The 21,719-nt window shown below is 40.1% G+C and overlaps 2 protein-coding genes across 3 annotated transcripts in view; both read left to right on the top strand.

Annotated features, from left to right (window-relative positions):
* Positions 1–215: 215 nt before the first annotated feature.
* Positions 216–21,719, top strand: part of LOC137629307 (uncharacterized) — a 211,968-nt gene continuing 190,464 nt past the window's right edge. The window contains exons 1-3 of the mRNA XM_068360564.1: positions 216–315; positions 2,841–3,014; positions 3,227–3,481. Coding sequence (XP_068216665.1) covers positions 2,841–3,014; positions 3,227–3,481 — 429 coding nt within the window. The 5' untranslated portion in view covers positions 216–315. The remainder of the gene's footprint in view (positions 316–2,840; positions 3,015–3,226; positions 3,482–21,719) is intronic.
* LOC137629644 (UDP-glycosyltransferase UGT5-like) overlaps positions 19,654–21,719 on the top strand; it is a 15,786-nt gene continuing 13,720 nt past the window's right edge. For both annotated transcript variants that reach the window (XM_068361166.1, XM_068361164.1), the window contains exon 1: positions 19,654–19,682. In XM_068361166.1, the coding sequence (XP_068217267.1) occupies positions 19,668–19,682 (15 nt within the window). In that variant the 5' untranslated portion in view covers positions 19,654–19,667. The remainder of the gene's footprint in view (positions 19,683–21,719) is intronic.

Below are 21,719 nucleotides of genomic sequence, written 5' to 3'. Positions count from 1 at the left end.
TCAGTAGAGATATAATAGTGATATCTTATCATGATGATTTGATATGTTTTGACAGTGATTTAGTATTAATTTGGGCAATATCTAATATATTTTGTTCTGTATATACTTTATCCACTTCGAATTAGGAGTCTTATCCACAAACTTTCACGACAAACACAAATTGTTAAAAAGGAAAAATATCTCGGTGCTTTTCATGTATGTATGTACATTAATTGCATTTCTAAAATTTCCTTTAACCGTTATATAAAACCTAACCCTCTTCTTGTGAGCTATCAGTTATCTCGGCACTCATCCACCGACGTTTTGTACAGTAATGTGAATTTAATATTGGTCGTGAATCAGTTTGATTTTGCGTAGTCGGACGCTCTGATTCTTCTCCGGATTTTTTTTAAAACTACATCTGGCGAGAGACGGTAAACAACTATTGTATTTTTAAAGACTATTGTAGATAAAAAGCTACCTCGTGCGGATTTTGTAGCCTTTGTAGTTTGTTGTGACTGTTTGGATCGGGAGAAATTCGAGTAAAAAATACCAGAAATCGGCTGTTTTTCAAGGGAATTAGGCCTATAACACAATGAAATATTAATGATTTAATTAGTTAAGTAAATACTATATAATAAGCTCCCACGAAACATTCGAATGATTGAAGACATTAAGGCTTTCCAGAGGAAACTGAAGACTTTCTTATTTCATGAGTCTTTTGACAGTGACGATTTAACAGTAAATGAAGAATACGAGACGTGAAACGTTAAATACTCTGAACGAATAAGGTAAAACAACAGTGGAGGTCCTGTAGAGAGTGGGGTTCCCCTGCTGTATGGGACCGGAAAAGCAGCCATCAAAGTATGTAAAGTAAAGTAAGACCTGTCCTTCAAAACTCGTCTGTTTATGGCCATTCTATGTCAGTTTATACCCGCTAATTTTCTTAGCTCACGAATCCTTCGTCTTCTCTTCCTTCCCCTGGTTCTTTTGCAATCTCGAGGAACCCATTCTGTTATTCTTAATTTGCATCTATTATGTCCATTCTCATAACATGACTTGCTCATGTCCATTGCTTTTTCTTACATGTTTTTAGAATGTCATCTACTTTATTTTCTCTTATCCTGGTTGCTCTTTTTCTGTCTCCCAGTGAAAATCCCATAATTATTCTTTTCATAGCTCTTTCAGTTGTAACTAACTTATGTGCTAAGGCTTTACAAAGTTGCCAAATTTCTGATGTACCAGTTAGTACTGGTAGGACTGTCTGATTAAATACTTTTATTTTTTTCAGAAAAGTATCATTTTACCTTTAAAAATATAATTTTGTTTTCCAAAAACTCTCTATCCCATGCTTACCCTACTTTTGATTTAGGTTTCATGTCCTCGGGAAACACTTACAGTCTGTCCTAAGTTCGTATATTCATTAACAATCTCTAGAGGATCGTCCATAACTTATATTTGACGTCTCTCTGCATATTCATTGACCATTTACGCTTTATTTATTTAAATATCTTATCATCTGCAATTCCCACCATAAATCACTAAATAGTTTACATATATATAGTTTATATATATAATATATATGTATGTATGTATATATATATATATATATATATATATATATATATATATATATATATATATATATATATATATATATATATATATATATATTGCAATTTCCACCATAATTCACTAAATAGTTTACATATATATAGTTTATATACATTATGATATATGTATATATGTATAAATATATTTATAATATATATATATATATATATATATATATATATATGTGTGTGTGTGTGTGTGTGTGTGTTTGTATTTATATGTGTATGCATGTATATATGTATTTTATATATATATATATATATATATATATATATATATATATATATATATATACACTATGTATGTATGTTTGTACATGTGTATGTATGTATATGTATATATATGTACAGTATATAAATGTATGTATTTATGTATATATATATGTGTGTGTTTATATATATATATATATATATATATATATATATATATATATATATATATATATATATATATATATGGCTCTCTGGTCTGGGCACTAACAAAATATATTATACTATTAATTGTGACTGGGAACCAAACATATATTATAATATAATCTGTAACTGGCAAGTTAATCAACCTCTCGAATTCTGAACTCCCTTGTTTGCTTTTACATTAAAATTGTTACAATTTAAGACATTAATTCACGGATTCTGAGACTGTTAAATAACCCCCAGACAGCAATATATAAAACACTGAATATCCAAAGGTCTCTTAAGCACACTCAAAACCAAACTGGGTAATTATTCTTAAGTATTATTAAAACGTATTTTACTTACTGTAGTTTTTAACAGGAAGCAAGCAAAATTGGGTCTTAAATAATGATGATTGGAATTATGCACTCTTTACAAAAATAAATATAATCTTTATAAATTACAACACTTATAAAAGAATTTACATAACAAAATTAAGTTATGAAAAAATTAATTCTGAATAAAACTTAGAATAAGACAAAAATGCTACGATCTGAAATTATATAATTACTTTGACTTGAACTCTAATATCTGAATAAACCTTAACCTTAGAAAAAAAATTATGCAATGAAAATAATACAAATACTTGAAATAATTCTGAAATAATACAATCGTTAAGTTTGAGTCTTAACGAATAATAGTGAACCACATCACTATACATAACCTATCCTGCCTACAGGGTACAGTGGAATCCATTTTCATGGATGTCTTTAGTGTTTTAAATTAAAACCCTATCCCTATGAGCATGATTACTCCTTTCTCTCGTGTGCAACAAAAGCTGATCTTTCCCTGCAGATGAAATGGCCATCTGCTGCCTTGCTGTTGCTGATGTGGATGGGGTTTGGAGGAGCAGGTCTCCCTCCTCCTGAAAGGTCCTACAAGGTCCTCGTGCTCCTTCCTGTTGGCAGTAAGAGCCACAGAAATGTCTTCGTGCCTTTAGTAGAGGCCCTTGCAGATCGAGGCCACAAAGTAAGTGTCAACAGTTTTTACCGTTAAATAGAAAAGTAAAAATCCTGAGAAATAATCAGGATAACAGGAGGAATTTTACCAAGTGTATATGTATGTCGTCAGTGTAAAGTGTAATTTAGAACAAATAAAAAATCGAAAGGCCAATGCAGATTTTTAATCTTTGTCAAATGGGAGCTTTTTCCAATTATATTTTCGACCATCTCTTATACCAGATAGACATGCTAACCAGCTACGACATCAAGCACAAAAACTCAAACATACAAGAAATCCCACACGGACTTCCTCATTACCCAAAAGCCCAAATAAACATGTTTGATGAAGCAAAACGAACTTCTGGGATCATCGGTGCCCTCAAGGAGAGGATGTGTAAAATGGCGAGAGACATCTATCAAGTTCCTCACGTTAAGGAACTCTACAGGAGGAGGAAGGAGTACGACATTATCATCATAGACCATCTCTTTCATGAGGTATTTCAAAATCCAATACTTTTTTTTAACTTCTTTTATTTAACTTTCCATAGACCTTGCTCCACAACCACCACCATTGCCCTTTCCGTCTTGGTCCCAAATTTGTATTAACAAATGCGAGACTTTTACCTGTGTTTTTGGTTCAGTCTTTTTTTTTTAATTATCTTTGCACCTTGCACCATTCACTGTCATTATTTGGCTTTCAGTATTATTCACATAATGGGAAATGACTAGTCTCAAAATTCTAATCAGAGGAAGTGTAGAGACTAACCAAATTCCCATTGTCTGATCCAAGACATCTGTCACTTAGATGTCTTTTGAATGGTGACATCTCGGTAGGGTGAGGATTACCTTGTCAAGACACTTCTGTTTTGATGGTATGTAAGTGTTATTAGGGATGTAAACAAATTCTGTGGGAAATAGATTCCAGAACGAGAGGAAGGCCTAAAACTAGATTGAGTGACAATATCAAGGAGATGTGCGGACTAACGTTGGTGGAGTTGGAAAAGAAGGCTCAAGACCGGAATGAATGGAGAAGTTTTGTGCAGAGGGCCACGGCCGTTCGACATCGAACACCCCGTACTTGATGATGATGAAGGTCTCTCCATAAGATATCTAGACCCTAACCTGGGGGATTGGAGTGCCACTACTCCGACGCCGTAGGTTTAAGTTTAGAGATTTCTCATTATTGGCTTTGCCTGTATCAGTACCATCTCAGTGTTCAGGACCAGAGCTAGCATGGGATAGTAAGCCCCAACTGCTGAACAATAATTAGAATAAAGACAATAATGTAAGATTGTGAAGGGAGCAGTACTGTATTGATTAAGGTATTCTAAAGTTTACCTGAGTGTTTGCCTTAGGTCAAGGATCCCTCTTTTCTGCAGCACTGAAAAAATGCTTATAAAGACCTATCTAGGATTTAGTTTCTCTTACTTAAAAAATCTTATGGATAAAATAGTTTGTCATAGGAATATTTTTATATCCTATTTCAGACTCTTATTAACATTGTGTATAATAGATGTGAATTGAAATATGATGGGAATAACTTTAAAAACAATAAAACACGGGCTATTCTATGAACGTAAAGATGAAAGTTGACGAAAAAAAAATTAAATACAACGCAATAGACATGAAGGTTACAAAAAACCTCCGCACGCACTTCCAAATGTTCATAGCCATATAAAAGATCAACAACATGCACTACCAAAATAAAAGATTACAGTGATCCGAATCTCTTCCAGCCCTGGGTGCTGCTTGAGTCTTTTGATTCCAGAGGACAGAATTTCCGGTTTATGAATTTCCATCCTGGTGCCTTGTTTCAATCCTTGGTGGAGATGTGAAATGGGAAACCCTACAACTGCTACTCCACTGAATCTAGGTGTTCCTCTGTCCGACGAAAGCACAAGCTATTGGTCACCAAGGACAGGCCATAGGGGTTAATGACTCTAGACCTGAAAGATTGGCATTATATGATAATAGGATGATAATGAATGGGCCCTTTAAAAAGGGCCAACTGCTCACATGTCCGCATTCAGATTGATGTAGTTAGCGCTGCTTTGGACGTCTATGCCTACACAACTTGAGGTTCCACAGTGGATCAGAAATCGTGATTAATCTCTGTAGAAGCAGAGGTCTTGAAGGGTTTCTATAAAGAATACAAGGAGTAATCTTGCAGCTCCAGGGGAATATACCTGCAAACTGAACCTAACTGTTAAGCATATACAATAATTGTTTGAAATGGAAGTAAATCACGAGAAATGGTTGATGCATACAGAAAATAATATTTACACTTATAATTAAGCAGAAAGATGCGAGTAGAATATATGAATTCTAACATATAATTCACATTCGAGATTAGTAAGTAATTCATTCTAGAATACAATACTTAAGGAAATAGGAACAATCTAACATTCTATACAGATATCAATGGTAGAACCATGGAAATCTTATCTATGTGAAGTCACAAGCATCGGTCGATAGATAGAATTGGAAACCAGTAGGAAAGGGGTAACTCAAATAAATCACTAAGGATAAATAATATTAGAACAATAAGAATATGATAAAAAAGAGGTTGAATCTCATTAAGAAATAATTTTATATTTTTTATTGTATTACTGCTAAATGGTTACTTATGGTAAACTTGTGCCCTATTGTCCTTAGTCTTAATTAGAATTGATTCATATATTCATAGTCTAAAAATTCATCTACATACTAAGGGCTTTCTTTTTAGGGAGTGTTGGTCACCATTAAGCTATACAATTATTCTAATTTCATCTTTATTTTTAGTTCACTTACCCCTTTGCACACGAGATGCCATTCATTACCATTGCAACCCCGGGTATGGATTCAAGGCAAAGCGCTGTCCTGGGAAACCCACTTAGCCCAGCCTACATGCCCTCTTTCCTTTTTGCTCCTAATTGTGAACATGTATTTGGACGGCTCTCTAATGCTATTGCCAGCATAATATTGCCTTTTTACTGGAGGAACTGGGAGGTTATACCTGCCGTTCAAAAAGAGGTGAGACTCTTATTTTAAACAAAAGTATGTCATGTACAGGTTCATTGTCTCTATAATCCTATGTGAATTAATTCTTTATGCCATTCTAGTCCAGAAAATTTTAGTGTAATTATACAAACATTCATTAGAAATTATCAATTACATGCATTCTGCATGTAATAAATAACTCCATCTGACTGCTCGGTTCTACTTTCTATATATAGATCGACATACACTTCCCAGACCTTCCTCCTCTCCTGGACATAGAAAAGAACCAATCTCTCGCCTTACTCAACTCTCATTTCTCCACTGGCTTGACTGTACCTCTTTTACCTTCCCAAGTGGAAGTAGGTGGTATGCACTGTCGACCTGCCAAACCTTTACCAGAAGTAAGACACTGCCATCATGTATGATGTCTCTTTGCTTAAAGAGGCCATGAACTCACATTCTATAGTAAATTTTGATAATTGGAATACTCAGATATTTTTGAGATTTAAGGACATTTTGGTATAATATCTTTATATATGAATGATAAAGTTTTAAATAATTTTTTTTATTCAGGACCTAAAGGCATGGATTGAAGGGGCAGGATCATCAGGTGTAATATACTTTAGTCTTGGCTCGGTTACAAAAGGGGAAAGTTTGCCCATCTTGTACAGAAATATGTTCATTGAAGCCTTTTCGAAATTAGATCAAAGAATTATTTGGAAATACGAAACAGACTTCGAAGGAATTCCTGAAAATGTCATGATCAACAACTGGCTCCCGCAACAAGATATTCTCAGCAAGTATTCAACCATTTTTATAAGACAAGGGTTCACTCTTTTGACTGGAAACCTCTACTTTATCATAAATCAGAGTTCAAAGTTTAGACTAGAATTAACGGATTTTGAGCGAAGCAAAAAATCTATTTTTGGATGAGATGGCCATGTCGTCCTGATGGAAGTTCCTAAAGGGTAGCTTCCTTGGGTATATATAACTACGGTGATATTCCCAGAGAATTTACCCTAAGGTACCCAGAATTCTAACTCCTGGAGCGAATATCCCTAATAAAAGAACTAGGGATATCGCGAAATATCAGCGGACGTGTTCTTGACACGCCACATAGCAATTTGCACCCCGAACAGAGTTAACGCTTCGAAGGGGTCAATTGGCAAGAAAATGAAAAACGAGAAAGAAAGGAGAGCCGCTTGCAAGGTACCTCTCCTCTCCCGTTTCGTAAGCGTGCATTGCGCCGCGCACGGCGCCATCTGTATTCCTTGTAGCGATACACGAGTTGCTACAGATACTGTATGTAGGGAGGGGTCCTACAGCCCTTTTTTAGAGGAAAAAGGAAGGGCGGGTCCATCAGGACGACATGGCCATCTCGTCCAAAAATAGATTTTTCGCTTCGCTCAAAATCCGTTTTTTGAGCTCAAGCCATGTCGTCCTGATGGAAGTATACCAGAGCATTACTGTATCTGTGGATTTTCAAAATGTGCCGTACTCTCAGAAGGTATTTCCCGGCCAACTAGACCTAGAGACCTAAGATGTTACCGTCAAACGTCTTTTCATCTAACCATAGACGATGTTAGTGCTTCCTGCCCCCTACAGGGAAGAGTCATACTAGACTCTGGAAAAGTCTCGAAGAGTACATATACCTATGTATGAATAACAGACAAGCCAATATAGTGGTCTCACTCTATATCATGTAAAGCATAGTTTGTAAAAGAACCACTGAGTCAATATGAAATATCGACCAGTTCCCCGTTCGATTACTGGATTGGACAAAGGTTTATATCCGGGTAGGAGGAAAACTTGCACATCTGCCACCGTACCCTTAGGGCATGGAGTCCTCCCGCTAGGGGAAAGCATAAACCAATGAAAGATGCTTGCATAAAGGAACAATCTATTAGAATTATCCAAGATAAATATACATAGTAAACGTAATGCTAAATCATTTCAAGTAAAATGACACAGGCGAAGGAGACGCAAGGTTCACAAGAACTAATTTATTGACAATTAATAAAATAAAACAGGTTAAACAACAATTATACATATATAAGAGGAGGATAACCAATAAATAAGCATAAGCATGATAATAAACAGAAAACTTGTTTATCTGAAAGAAAACATTAGCGCCACTTTTAACATACTGAGGTATCAAAATCATAAAAGTCTGTATTACTAATCAGTTACATTAGCGTTGGAAACGCTTGACACACATGTCTGCCCTTATGCTAGGTTCACCTTTGAATATGGAACAGTCAATGTGGGCACCCTAGTGCCCTAACACTTAGTTTGTAGAACAGTTCGTAACTACACACCCACCCCGGAATTAATCGTCCCAATTAAATTCACTGTTCCTCGCAGAGTTAAACAGCAGGTTTAACGACACTACCCACTGCTACCACAGACCTCTTCAGTTGCTCCACTTGCTTCGCATAGTGACGAAAGAAAACTCTGGAAGACTTCCAGCCAGTGTATGAGCGAAGATGTTCGAAATCCATACTATTGAAGAAGTTTAAGGATGAGGCAACTTTCCTCGGATTGTGACCTGCGGGTGTACTGTCTGGATCCGCTCTGCGAATAAAATAGGTGATTTTCGCCTCAAGTTGTTTCAGCGATAAATTTGAGCCTGATGTTTCTCCCCTGAATAGTTGACCACCCCTGAAGTCTGAAGTTCTACGAAGATAGACCTTTAGGCATTCCACTGGACATAGAGATGCATCTTCTTTCAAAGGGCAGATTCTCCAGGGACCCCACCTGTTGGTGGGTAACTTGTTCTTGGCGAGAAACGTAGGATTCGGAAACAGGTTCAGTTTTCCCCCATCCAAGAACTGAACACGACCTTCCTCTCTCGAGAGGGCTACAATTTCACTAACCCTGGCCCCCGAAGCGAGTGCAAACAGGAAAATAACTTTTTGGGTCAAATCCTTTAAAGCACACTCCTCATTGTTCAACAGCGAAGCGAAATGAAGAACTTTATCCAGAGACCATGAAATGGGCTTTGGAGGTGCTGATGGTCTGAGCCTAGCACAGGCTTTCGGAATTTTACTAAAAATATCGTTAGAGAGGTCGACCTGGAAGGCATATAAAATGGGTCTTGTCAAAGCAGATTTACACGTTGATATTGTGTTGGCTGCTAACCCTTGACCATGGAGGTGGATGAAGAAAGATAAGCAGAAGTCCATCGAGATCTTCTGTGGATTCTTCGCCTTGACAAAGGCCACCCATTTTCTCCATGATGACTCATATTGCCTTCTAGTGGATTTGCACTTATATTCCTCTAGGAAGTCTATACTGTCTTTCGAAATCCCGAAACGTTTTCTCACCGCTAGGGAGAGAAAATCATGAGCTGCAGGTTCCGGGTTTTCTGTGATGAAGCGCAGACAGTCGACTTCTGAACTCGCTGGGTCAGAACTGGATCTGGTAACGGTAGACACTTCAGCCGTAGTTCCAATGCCAGAGGGAACCACACGCTGTTCGGCCACTTGTGAGCCACTATTGCCACTACTCCCTTGAAAGATCTCAGTTTGTTGAGGACCCTCAATAGAAGGTTGTGAGGAGGGAACTGGTAAATCCTGGACCATCTGTTGCAGTCGAGGGACATCGCGTCCACTGCTTCCGCCAAGGGATCCTCGTACGGGGAGACACAAAGGGGTAACTTCTTGTTGTCTTTCGTCGCAAAGAGGTCTATCTGCAGTTCTGGGACTTGACTCGAGATGAAGGAGAATGATCCTGCGTCTAGGGACCATTCCGACTCTATCGGTGTGAACCTGGATAGAGCGTCCGCTGTCACGTTGCGGACTCCTTGAAGGTGAACTGCCGACAGGTACCACTTCTTCTTTTCCTCCAGTCGAAAGATGGCCAACATTACCTGGTTGAGTGGTGGTGACCTCGATCCTTGTCGATTCAAGCATCTCGCAATCACCTCGCTGTCCAGTACCAACCTTATGTGGATCGAGCGGCGAGGGGAGACTTTCTTCAAGGTAAGGAGTACTGCCATAGCTTCCAGAAAGTTTATGTGAAATCTCTTGAATAGATTGGACCAAGTTCCTTGGGCCTTCTTCCGATAAGAATGACCTCCCCACCCTTCCTTCGAGGCGTCTGTATGAATAGTCAACGAGGGGGGAGGTGGCTGGAAAAGCACCGACTTCTTTAGTTGTCCCAACTCGGGACCAAGGCCTGAGAAGCGTACGTAGACGAAGCGGTACTGGTCTTATCAGATCTCTTCGCGCGTTTGATGCATAACTTCTCCAAACTCCGGTTGCATCCTTTAGCTGTGCTCTTAGCACAGGGTCTGTTACTGAGGCAAACTGGAGAGAACCCAGCACTCTCTCCTGTTCGCGTCTTGATATTCTTTCGGAATCCAGAAGTCTCTTGACAGAACCAGCTATCTCCTTCCTCTTCTTCACCGGGATGGAGAGTTGGTGTGACACTAGGTCCCAGTGGATTCCCAACCACTGGAACTTTTGAGATGGAGAAAGCCGAGACTTTTTTCTGTTGATCTTGAAGCCTAGATGCTCTAGGAATTGGATCACCTGTAGGGAAGCTTGCAAACATTCTGTCTTGGATGCTGCCCACACCAGCCAGTCGTCCAGGTAGGCTACCACCTGGATTCCCTTTAGGCGTAATTGTTTGAGAGCTGCGCTCGCAAGCTTCGTGAAGATCCTTGGGGCTTTGTTCAGCCCGAATGGCATGGCTCTGAAGGCGTAGAGTCTTCGATGTAGCTTGAACCCTAGGTAGGGGGAGAGTTGGCGATTGATTGGAACGTGCCAATAGGCGTCTGACAAATCTATGGAGACGGTATATGCCCTCTTGGGCAGTAAGGTCCTTATGTGTTGCAGTGTTAGCATCTTGAACTTGCAGTTCACTATGAACTTGAGTGGCGACAAGTCCAGAATGACTGAGTTTTTCTGAGTCCTTCTTGGGAACACAAAACAGCCTCCCTTGGAATTTGATGGACTTTACCCTTCAGATTACCCTTTTCTCCAAGAATTCTTGAATGTACTCCTCCAGAACGGGGGTGGAGTGTTGGAAAAATCGTGGGCTCGGGGGTGGAGTGCTGTACCAGCTCCAACCCAGTCCATTCTTGAGTAGGCTGTGGGCCCAGGGATCGAAGGTCCAACGATCCTGAAAAATCTGAAGTCTCCCTCCTACTGGTATCATTTCACTTTGGCTGCTGTTGCCCTGAGGTCTTGCCTCCTTGACCGCGACCACCCCTGAATCCCCTCTCTCGTGAGGGGCGTCTAGACGAACCTCTGGCTTCTCCTCTAGGCTTTGCTCGAAAAGTAGTTGACTGCCCTTCGAACGCTGGGTTAAATGCCGGAGACTGCGTAGTCACGGCTTGGGGTACCCACTGGTACGTGGTCGGGGTTTGTGCCACCATCTGGGGCACTGTAGGCAAAGGAAGTTGTTGCTGCTGCTGTCTGAATGGTTTGGCTGGCCGAGAGGGTAGCCTAGTCGTCTTAGTTTTCCTCTTTGGTTGGGGACCCTCATCCGGGGAAGACTTTCTCTTGAGAGATAGGCCCCACTTCTGGAGAAGGTTTCTATTCTCCGTGGCAGCCTTATCTACAACCTCCTTGACTGCTTCACTAGGGAAGAGGTCTTTGCCCCAAATGCTGGGGGAGATTAGTTTCCTTGGCTCGTGCCTCACCGCAGCCGAGGCGAACACGAACTCCCTACAAGCCCTCCTAGCTTTTACGAAACTATAAAGGTCCTTCGTCACAGTGGCTAGGTGTGTCTTAGCCACTACCATAAACATTTCATGGACCTTGGGGTCACTTGCCATTGTCTCCAGAGTCGTTTGATGAGACATTGAGGCAGCAAGTCTTTCTTTTGTCTCAAGCTCCCTGCGCAAAAGAAAGTCAGACTGCTTCGGGAGGTTCTCACCGAACTGACGTCCGGCAATATCGGCCTCCAACTTCCCGACTGAGAAGGTAAGATGGACGTCCTTCCAGTCTTTGTGGTCCATGGGTAGGGCCAAAGACAGAGGTTTACACTCCTCCAAAGAGGGGCATGGCTTACCTGCCTCGATCACTTTCAGCACAGCTGTAAACCCTTTCTGCATAAAGGGGAAGGCTCTAGAAGGAGAGGACACAAAGGAAGGGTGCTTCTTACTCAAAGCAGGTACCTTTGAGTTTATGAAGTCCCTCTCTTTCATCGAGCTTGACAACAAAGCCTGAGCCTTAGCATGGTCAAAAACTATGACCTCCTTCGGCTCCGTTTCTTCCTTTGAGGCTGGTTCCTTCCTTAGACGGACATAACGGTCCAGATACGACTCCTTGCTGGGCCAGAATTCCACCTCCTCAAGGGGGACTGAGCCCAACTTCTCCGAAATGACGATCTTTCCCGTCGTCATAGGCATATGCTCGGCATACCTCCAAGGGTTGGCATCTGAGCACAAGGGAAGGTCTTTCACGCTGAGCTTCTTCTGGGGCCCACGTGATGCTGCAAGTCTCCGCATCTCCAACTTCATTGCAGCAGCCTTCTCATTATTTTCCTTCTGCATCTGTTGGATCATTCCAACGATGGAAGAAAGGGTCTTTCCCAGCTCCTCTGGGAGAGAGGATGATGTTGAGGGAATAGGTTCAGGGGCCTAAACCGGAGTAGCCGACACCTCGTCGAATTCTTCCTCCTCATTGTCTGGAGCCTGCTCCTCTATCTGGTCTTCTGCCAGAAGGTCTTTTTCCAAACACTCGGACACCTCCGACATCCTATCGTCCAATTGGATGTCCTGCAGGGCGTCCGCGACTTCAGCATCCACCGGGATCTGAACCAACAGTATCTCCGCTTGAGGCTGGGGAATCACTGCCTCTGCTGACGCCTTGGGGAAAAGGTAAGCCCTCATCTTCTCACTTGGAAGATAGGGCCAAGAAGTGTTCTTCTGAAAGCCCCTTACCCAGGTACGAAGCTTCTCCCTTGCTGCGTCCCTTGACTCCGCCGTCTTAGGGGAATCAAAAGCCTCAGTAATCAGGTTTGTGCATACGGTACATACCTGCGGGTCCCAATACGAGAGATCACCTTTGGAGACTCCGCATGCTGCGTGCCTCCTACACAAGTCATGTCCGCTGAAGTTCTTGCTGCGGACGTTGCAGAAACCGCTCCCACACTTCGGATGGTCCTTCTGTAAAGAGAAGAAAATTCCATGAGTATCAAGTGAACTACGTATCACTGGATATACATAGCTTAGAATAACTAAACTAGAAAGGAAAGACACACACTTGTATTTCCCGCACAGTCAATTGCTGCAACCTTCCAGATAATAAAATTGCATGGTTATTCTATTCTAGAGGGACCAAGAAATAATTTCCAGAGGAAAACAGGTGTAGCTCACACTCAAATAAGTGATTTTAAAATACTGGATAGTAGATAAGAAAGAACTCACTTTCTATATCTGTATGGTTACACCAAAGGGCTGTGCAAGACAACACAAGAGTGTTAGAAAAACTTAGTGTTGTAACATATACTATACTATAGTGTTCTCCCTACAGTATATACTATACTGAAAAATACTGGCTACAGTATAGAAGGTAATGTGCCGGCCGGCACACACCTTAACTAGTTCCAAAGTATACTACTTATAGACTATAAGGCGGAAGAACGCTGGTTCAAATGCGTGTGCCGGCCGGCAACTACACAAGATAGCACCCGGCTGCCGGCCGCCAAACGTAGCGGCCGGCAGAACCTCGGTGTGTTTCTATTGTCGGCCGGCAACTAAACAACGATAGCACCCAGCTGCCGGCCACTACGATTAGTGGCCGGCAGAACTATGGTGTGATATTATAGCCGGCCGGCAAAGGTATACAACCAATGCCGGCCGGCAGCAAAAGAACCAGAGAACTTCCAGCTGCCCGGCTGCCGGCCACTTAGGCCGGTAGCCGGGCTAGGGTACAAACACTAGAAGAAAAACAGAATAGATGCCGGGATAAGAGACTGTACTGCCTCATAGCCCAGCAACCCGAAAGAGTGCACATAAGGAAGGGGAGAATTTAACTTCAGGCTTCCTGACCAATGCCATCTGGCTCTACAGACAAACATGGATGAGAGACCAACGGAGGTCCGGGCAGCACTCAAAGCAGAAGACCCTTGCCGGCCGGCACGCACTGCCGGCCGGCAAAGGACTAAGTCAACTCTACATCCTAACCTATGCTAGGTACAGATGTAGAATGACGGACAGGGATGCAATGGCTAGACCATCACTAAGGAAAGAGGGGGAAAGGGGGAAAGAGGGTCCTGCTAACCTTGCTCTAATAATGAATCACCCGCAGCCAAGAAAACCCATCTTAGCCTAGGGGAGATCCGAGGAGGGAGGCCAGCAGTACTTGCCAACTCCCTCGGAACCAAAGCAAGGAAGGCGTTGTTATTCACAGAAAAGGAGGATCTCATCCTCCACATCGAGAACAACAACACTGGACTAGTCTGCTAGATCACAAAAAGAAGTACTGTAATCATCTCGTACAGAAACCTTTGAAAGTGAACTAAGGAGGCTAAGCCTCCTATGTCTGCTGTCAGCCTAACAAGGGAATCTCAACCACAATGCTAGACAGAAACAGACTCAGACTAAGAACTCTGATGTCCTGCCCCTTCCTGAAGCCAGACTTACTGGAAACAGGAAAGAACAGAAACACCCTAATATAGTTGTATCTAAAGTCAATTCAGATAAACCATTAGGGTTAAGCCCAAGACTTAAGCAGAGGGAAAGGGATTGCACACATTCTCCGAAGAGAAGAGAGCAACCAGGGAGTGTGAGAAAGTATACTATGGCCCCATAGACAACTAGCCTAGGCGCGAAGAGAATCGATTACCTAAATCACCGAAACTCACTCGTATACTATCTTGGAAGAAAATCAACATATTCTTAAATGTATAAAACTGCCTAAAGCTTCAATAAAATTTTAAAACACTCGGAAATCTGAATATCATGCAGGAAAGTACTAGGGCCAAACGACTAGGCTACAAGGTCTAGCGTAGGCCAGAATCGGCAAATCATTCGCCAAAACGAAAATACTGAAAGCATCATATAAAGAAATCCTATGTAACGCTGAATAGCTAAAATTATTAAAGCGAAACAGCCGGGAACGTCGCTCTGGCTAACTAAATAACTCATGCATAGCGAGCGACAGCGTCCAGGACGCCTCCGGTAGGCAACAGCTCTTGTAACAAAGATATCACTATCAAATTATTTTAAAATCACCAAGAGCTTACATTTATACATAAAAGAGATAATACTCAACTTATCAGAAGCAGAAGAAGTTGGAGAAAGCATTATACTGTAATGTTGAAATAATCCAAGAATTGCGAGATAACACAGGGAAAAACACCGAGTTGTTGAGGTACGCAAAAAGGAATACAGATGGCGCCGTGAGCGGCGCAATGCACGCTTACGAAACGGGAGAGGAGAGGTACCTTGCGAGCGGCTCTCCTTTCTTTCTCGTTTTTCGTTTTCTTGCCAATTGACCCCTTCGAAGTGTTAACTCTGTTCGGGGTGCAGATTGCTATGTGGCGTGTCAAGAATACGTCCTCTGATATTTCGCGATATCCCTGGTTCTTTTATTAGGGATATTCGCTCCAGGAGTTAGAATTCTGGGTACCTTAAGGTAAATTCTCTGGGAATATCACCGTAGTTATATATACCCAAGGAAGCTACCCTTTAGGAACTTCCATCAGGACGACATGGCTCGAGCCCAAAAAAGGACCTTTTTTGCTGATATTACTTGAAAAACTGCATATGTAGCTCTCATTCCTGTCTTTTCAGGCCACCCAAATGTTAAAGTATTCATAACTCATGGAGGCCTTCTCAGTCTACAAGAAGCCTTGTACCATAGTACTCCTGTGCTTGTACTGCCCATTTTTTGGGACCAACCTGCAAATGGTGCTAGAGCTGTCACTAATAAATGGGGTCTCTCTCTTAATTATGTGGATTTATCTGTCGATCTAATCATGCGTTCTCTAAAGGAGGTTATGAGCAATCCAGTGTGAGTTCCTTTCTTTCATCTATCATATCTTGGTCATTGTATGATACTTCTTATTCAAGTACTAAATCATTACTCTGCTTATCTCTTAGTTGACTGTTACCATCAATTGTTTTAAAAATGCAAAGTACTTACTACGATACCAATAATCTATTATGAACATTGACAAGTAAATCTATTACGTACAATAACCACCAAACCAATTTTCATGAAATTTCATTCTGCTCAAAAAAATAAGTATAAAAAAGTAATTATAGACAAATATTACCAGTTGGAATCACTAAGCATTGGCTTTTTTTTAGAGATTAGATTATCTGTACAAATATTTCGGTATTGATACTTTTTTGCAATCGTCTAATTTTTGTCAAACTTTCAAAATCAAGGTTGTAAAATATAGCGGATTTTTAAGAAGTCTAAGTAGAGTTAGCATTTTTTAGAAGTAAAGTATCAGTTTTGTAACTTTTGTTTTTGCTTTTTTGAAGATATAAAGAAAATGTAGAGCAGACATCAAAGTTATACCGGGACCAATTAAGTACTCCGGTAGACCGAGCAGTGTTCTGGACCGAGTACGTCATACGTCACGGAGGAGCCCCTAAGTTGAGGTCACCTGCAGCAAGTCTGTCTTGGGTGCAGCTACTGCTGTTGGATGTTTTGGCAGTGTTCTTCCTCTCTGTCATTTTGATTCTGATTATTGTCAAGTGCATCATCAAGAAAACTCTGGGCGCAGTTTTTTGGACAAAAGGTTATTAAAAAAGAAAGCTGAATTAGTATCATCATAGATGTTTTTCCTACACGAAACAATCGTTCATCATTTAAAATGGGTTAACTCTGGTGGGAGATGGACATAGCCAATGAAGAATTATCGAGGATCTGGCATTCAATATGACAGCCTCTCTCCTCCAGAGCGTCTGGCAGATAGGCTGTGGCTTGGACTGGTTATGCCATTATAACTCCTCTGATATCCTCTTTGGATGTATGTTGTACATATGGCCCTTGGAGTTTAGATGTTTTCTATCATTCCAGTAAAGTATGAGTATGAAGCAAGTTAGTGTGATGAGGACTTGTCCAACTTTTGATGACCGTCATTATGAAACTTATATTAGCTATTTATACGTCAATCCTCATTCTTTGTGTCAGATGTGTAGAGGATATCGCTGTACATTCGAGTCACCTTGTGTTGTCTGTCAGGAGTGGTCATCCTCCCAATGGGAGAAATTTCAATTTAGAGAAAAGAAAAAGAAATTTAGACAGGAACATTCTCCTTTGACTGCATCTGGTTTGAAAGTGAGTAAGCTGTCTAAATCTCCTTTTCCGAAATCGAAAATTTTCCTTCATGGTCCTTCATTCTTGAGTCTTTCACAGGATGAAACAATGAAGTATGGCAACCAGTTGTATTACCAGGATTTTCCTGCCTATGTGGATTCATCTGCCTTTTTTAGCTAAGCAGAAGGTCTTACGCTTGAGGTTGATCTTCTTACGGCATCCTTATCCCCAGTTGTTGAGCATGCTCTGATTGATTCTCGCCACTTGCTGGCTGAGACAACTCACAGTTCACCATCTGAGAAGCATCTTGTTATGCCATCACCTTCACCTCTTCACGACTTGGCCTCTTACGATAAGGTTTTCGAAACTGATGAAGGGTCGATCGTTACGTTTTTAGGTTGTTTGCCTCCGGAATCGCCAGTACAGTCAATGAAGGCCTTGCGTTAGTGGCCACACTCGCCACTATATTTTCCATCATTGGCGAGGAGGTCTGCGCTTCCCCTACGCCTCGTGGTCCTTGTATCCCATACACATTCGAACATAAGGATTCTATGAAGTCAAAGGGTGGAGAAAACTGTGAACGACAAGATCAGTATCATGATGCACCAAGATGGCAGCCAATGCAAGGTGATGGTCATTCGTTATGCAAAGCGATGGCCAATCACAATGCCAGGTGACAGCAACCTGTCACAAGGCAAGAATCCTCCACCAATCACAAAGGACTAGTCTAGGATGAGGCCATCCTATTTTATTCCTACATAATACTTTTGTAGAGGTAGCATCAACAAGAGCTGCTTCATGGTAAGTCCTATTGGCAGACTCGAAAATAGAGGTGCCGTTACACAGGACAAGGTAGCGAACAGAACTCTTCCTACTATTCCGCTAACCGTTGGTAGGAAAGGGAAAAGTATATAATTGCTGTATGTGACCTGTAGAAAGAAGATAACACACAATATTTATTATGATGGCCAAAATTAGGAGACAAGAGAAAAGGATATAAGAGTGGATATAAGTGGTTCTCTTCTTTTTTAAGGTTGTAATAACGCTGCTTAACTCTTCATGTGCGCTTATTTAAGAAAAGACCAATAGGTTAGTACAATATTGCATACAATTAGATCATGATAAGAATAAGTAAAAACTGGTATTGAGTATTTTGAGTTAACCTAATTTTGGCACCTGGCCTGAAAGTCATTTTGTTAATTTCATGTGCATTTATTTATATCATACATGTACTGTATATACATATTCTTGTGCTCATAGGTCTATAGCCTACTCCTGATGCATATTTTTGGTAGCCTAACCTACGTTAAGGTAAAACTTTACAAATTAGCTCCTTATAGGAGGTTTACCAATATATGATTTTTCAACCAGGTATTCCTGTTTTATTTGTTTGCCTTTCCAGTCTTTTATGGCCTATGAAGAACAATAAATAAAAGCATTGTAATGATAGAAACCCTGGTTGTTTAATTGACCTTGTCTTTGAGGGAGTGGGAATTCATAAATGAATGGGAGCATATTGAACGGGTTAGAAGAAGGCAGTAAACGACCCCCTGGACGTCAGTGTAACAAGTCTCTAGATTGTACGTACCAGCCATCTCATGTTTGGGATATAGGTGTTGTGTGTATGTAGAATTAAGTAAAATATAGTTATCGGAAATATAGCTATTAACTGATCATAGCTACATTCCTTCATTAGTCTAGATATCAAAGACATGAAAAATTTAAATGAAACCAAAAGTGCGCTCTCTCTCTCTCTCTCTCTCTCTCTCTCTCTCTCTCTCTCTCTCTCTCTCTCTCTCTCTCTCTCTCTCTCTCTCTCTCTCTCCCTCTCTCTCTCTCTCTCTATCTCTCTCTTTACTTAGCTCTTTTGAATGTTCATATAATTCTCATACTAACGTTCTTTTCTTAATTATTCATTGAATCTGGGAAATGATTCTAGGCTCACTTTCTGAGAATTTTATGCTTCATATTGATTCACGTTTTGGGCCAAAGTCACAAGATGATATTGAGCCTCGCAAAGATAGGTTAAAAAGAAAAAATATTCAATCTTTAAGATATGATACACTTTGGCCAGCAGTTTAAGGTTAAAGTTCCAAAGAGCGTCTACTCTCTTAGTCCTATGGCTGACAGCTATCTCAACCTCTGAGTGGAGATATCTTATATTAGTGATATCTTATCATGATGGTCTGATATGTTTTGACAGTGCATTATCATTAATTTTGGCATTATCTAATATAATTATATTGACTGCATAATATATTTTTTCTGGATATATTTTATCCACTTCGGATTAGGAGTCTTATCCATAAAATTTCTCGACAAATACAAATTGTTAAAAAGGAAAAATATCTCAAAGTGCTTTTCGCGTCTGTATATACATTAATTTCACTTCTAAAATTTTCTTCAACCGATATATAAAGCCAAACACTCTTCTTGTGAGTTATCAGTTATCTCGGCACTCATCTACCTACATGTTGTACAGTAATGTGAGTTCAATATTTGACGTGAGTTTGATTTGACGTAGTCGGACCCTCGGATTCTTCGCCTGACTTTTAAAACTACATCTGCCTATAGACGGTAAATAACTGTTGTTTAGGTTAAAAACTATTATAGATTATAGGCTACCTGTTGAGGAATTTGGAACCTTTTGTAGTTTGTTTGGACAGGGTTGGGCTCTTTAGATAAGACCAAAATTCATCACTTTTGAAAAGGTTCAAATCAGTGTTGTCTGGATTAGTCTGAATCATGCTACATTATTTGCATTCCTAATCATTTCAAGGCTGTTAGGTCTGAATAAGATTGAATTAGCTGTCGTTGAATGAAACTCAGAGAAATGACTGAACAAAAATTTATTTAGTTTTTGGATAAAACTTAAATTAACTGCTATAGAACAAAAGTTAAATTAATTGTTACATTTATTTGGGAGTAATATCAGCCATTTAAAAAAGAACATTGAAAATGTGTGAATAAGATTCAAAGTAGAGTATTCAATTGAACTTGAGTAATGTTCAGTTCGGTATGGTTTTATATTGATATAGTTACTTCAGTTGATAATGTAATGCAGTATCATTATGATTGTACACGTTCTAATACACCAAACAAAGAAGGCGATTTGTTCATAAGCACGCTTACTACTGTACTTGATGATCATTAGCAATTTATTAATTTATTTCATTGCCAATGAAGATAATTGTCTTTATAGAATATTTGAAATATTCCCATAGGCCTTAAGCTATAAAGATTATTCTATTACATGATTTACTATAGGATGACATATATGAGGAACCCCTGACTTCTTAAATGTAACTAAAAGCCATATTGGTTGCTAGCAAGCAAGTAATCATGTTCAAGGTGTTCAGAGGTATAAATGTACACTTTACAGCCAACTTCAGAGGTATTCGAAGGATAGGCATTGACCTTTTGCAGTTTTTAAACCACTTTAAAGGATTAAAGGCCACTCATGAATGGCAGAGGCAAGGGACAGTGACATTGCCCAAGCAAGCAGGACGATGCCCTAGACTCCTGGAGACTGACCATATATTATATGATCAGCGCCCAAGCCTCCTTTCCATCAACAAGGAAGGCCAGGCAATGGCTGCTGATGAATCAGCAGATAGACTTATAGTCTCAATCAAACCCCCCAACCTTAGTTCACCAGGATGGTAAGGTTGCAGACACTAATGAGTCTGAGCGGGACTCTAATCCCCGACTGGCAAATACGGGGCAGAGATGTTACCACTCGGGCAACTACAACCCTATAGAAAACTTATTTTAAAGCTGTACTTTGCTTTACGATTGACTCTGATTACGACCAAATCGGTTTACAAGCATTCAAATTCAAATCAGGTAACGGGCATTGTAACAGTCTATGAGCAATGGTTTTCCGCTTAACACACGTACCCATACATCGCCTAGGCAGTGTTCACAAGTTTTTTACGTCAGTTTGCTTCATATTAGTTTGCAACAACAGTTGTCACCGTATGTTCCATGTTGAGCCGTGATTAGAGTATTCATCAAAAAAGACATTTTGTGCTGTGTATCGTCACAGCATCCCCAAGATGAATAAGATAAACGATAAGAAGGAAAAGATTATGCTTGCGAGAGACCAGTAAAAAGTGTGTATTCATACTACAAGAGCCACGATGGGTATAGTTACAATTCTGAACTAATCTGGAATGATGAGAAACAGTTAGAAGATGATACATTTACCGAAGACACTATTTAAAAAAAAAAACAAGGGTATGGAAGCTGACTAAGGGGTAATATCAAGAGAATTCGGATAAGATTTCAACTAAGGAGATGTTGATAATGGGGATTAGGCTGCAAAATTTTATTAAAAATATGAGGCTTACGACAACACGATGTCACATGTCCATGACATTTTAAAGAAAAGGATAAAGTAGTCAACCCTAGATATGTAAATTTTCAAAACAACGCGAGTGTAAAAATAATGAACGAATGTCCAGAAAGTGTAGATTAAGTGATGCAGTTAGTGATATTGATAAGTTTTCAAGGAGGGAGAT

The sequence above is a fragment of the Palaemon carinicauda genome, chromosome 37 (assembly GCF_036898095.1).
Source record: "Palaemon carinicauda isolate YSFRI2023 chromosome 37, ASM3689809v2, whole genome shotgun sequence".
Classification (NCBI taxonomy): domain Eukaryota; kingdom Metazoa; phylum Arthropoda; class Malacostraca; order Decapoda; family Palaemonidae; genus Palaemon; species Palaemon carinicauda.
The sequence above is the reverse complement of the archived record's forward strand: the minus strand, read 5'-3'. Positions and strand labels throughout refer to the sequence as shown.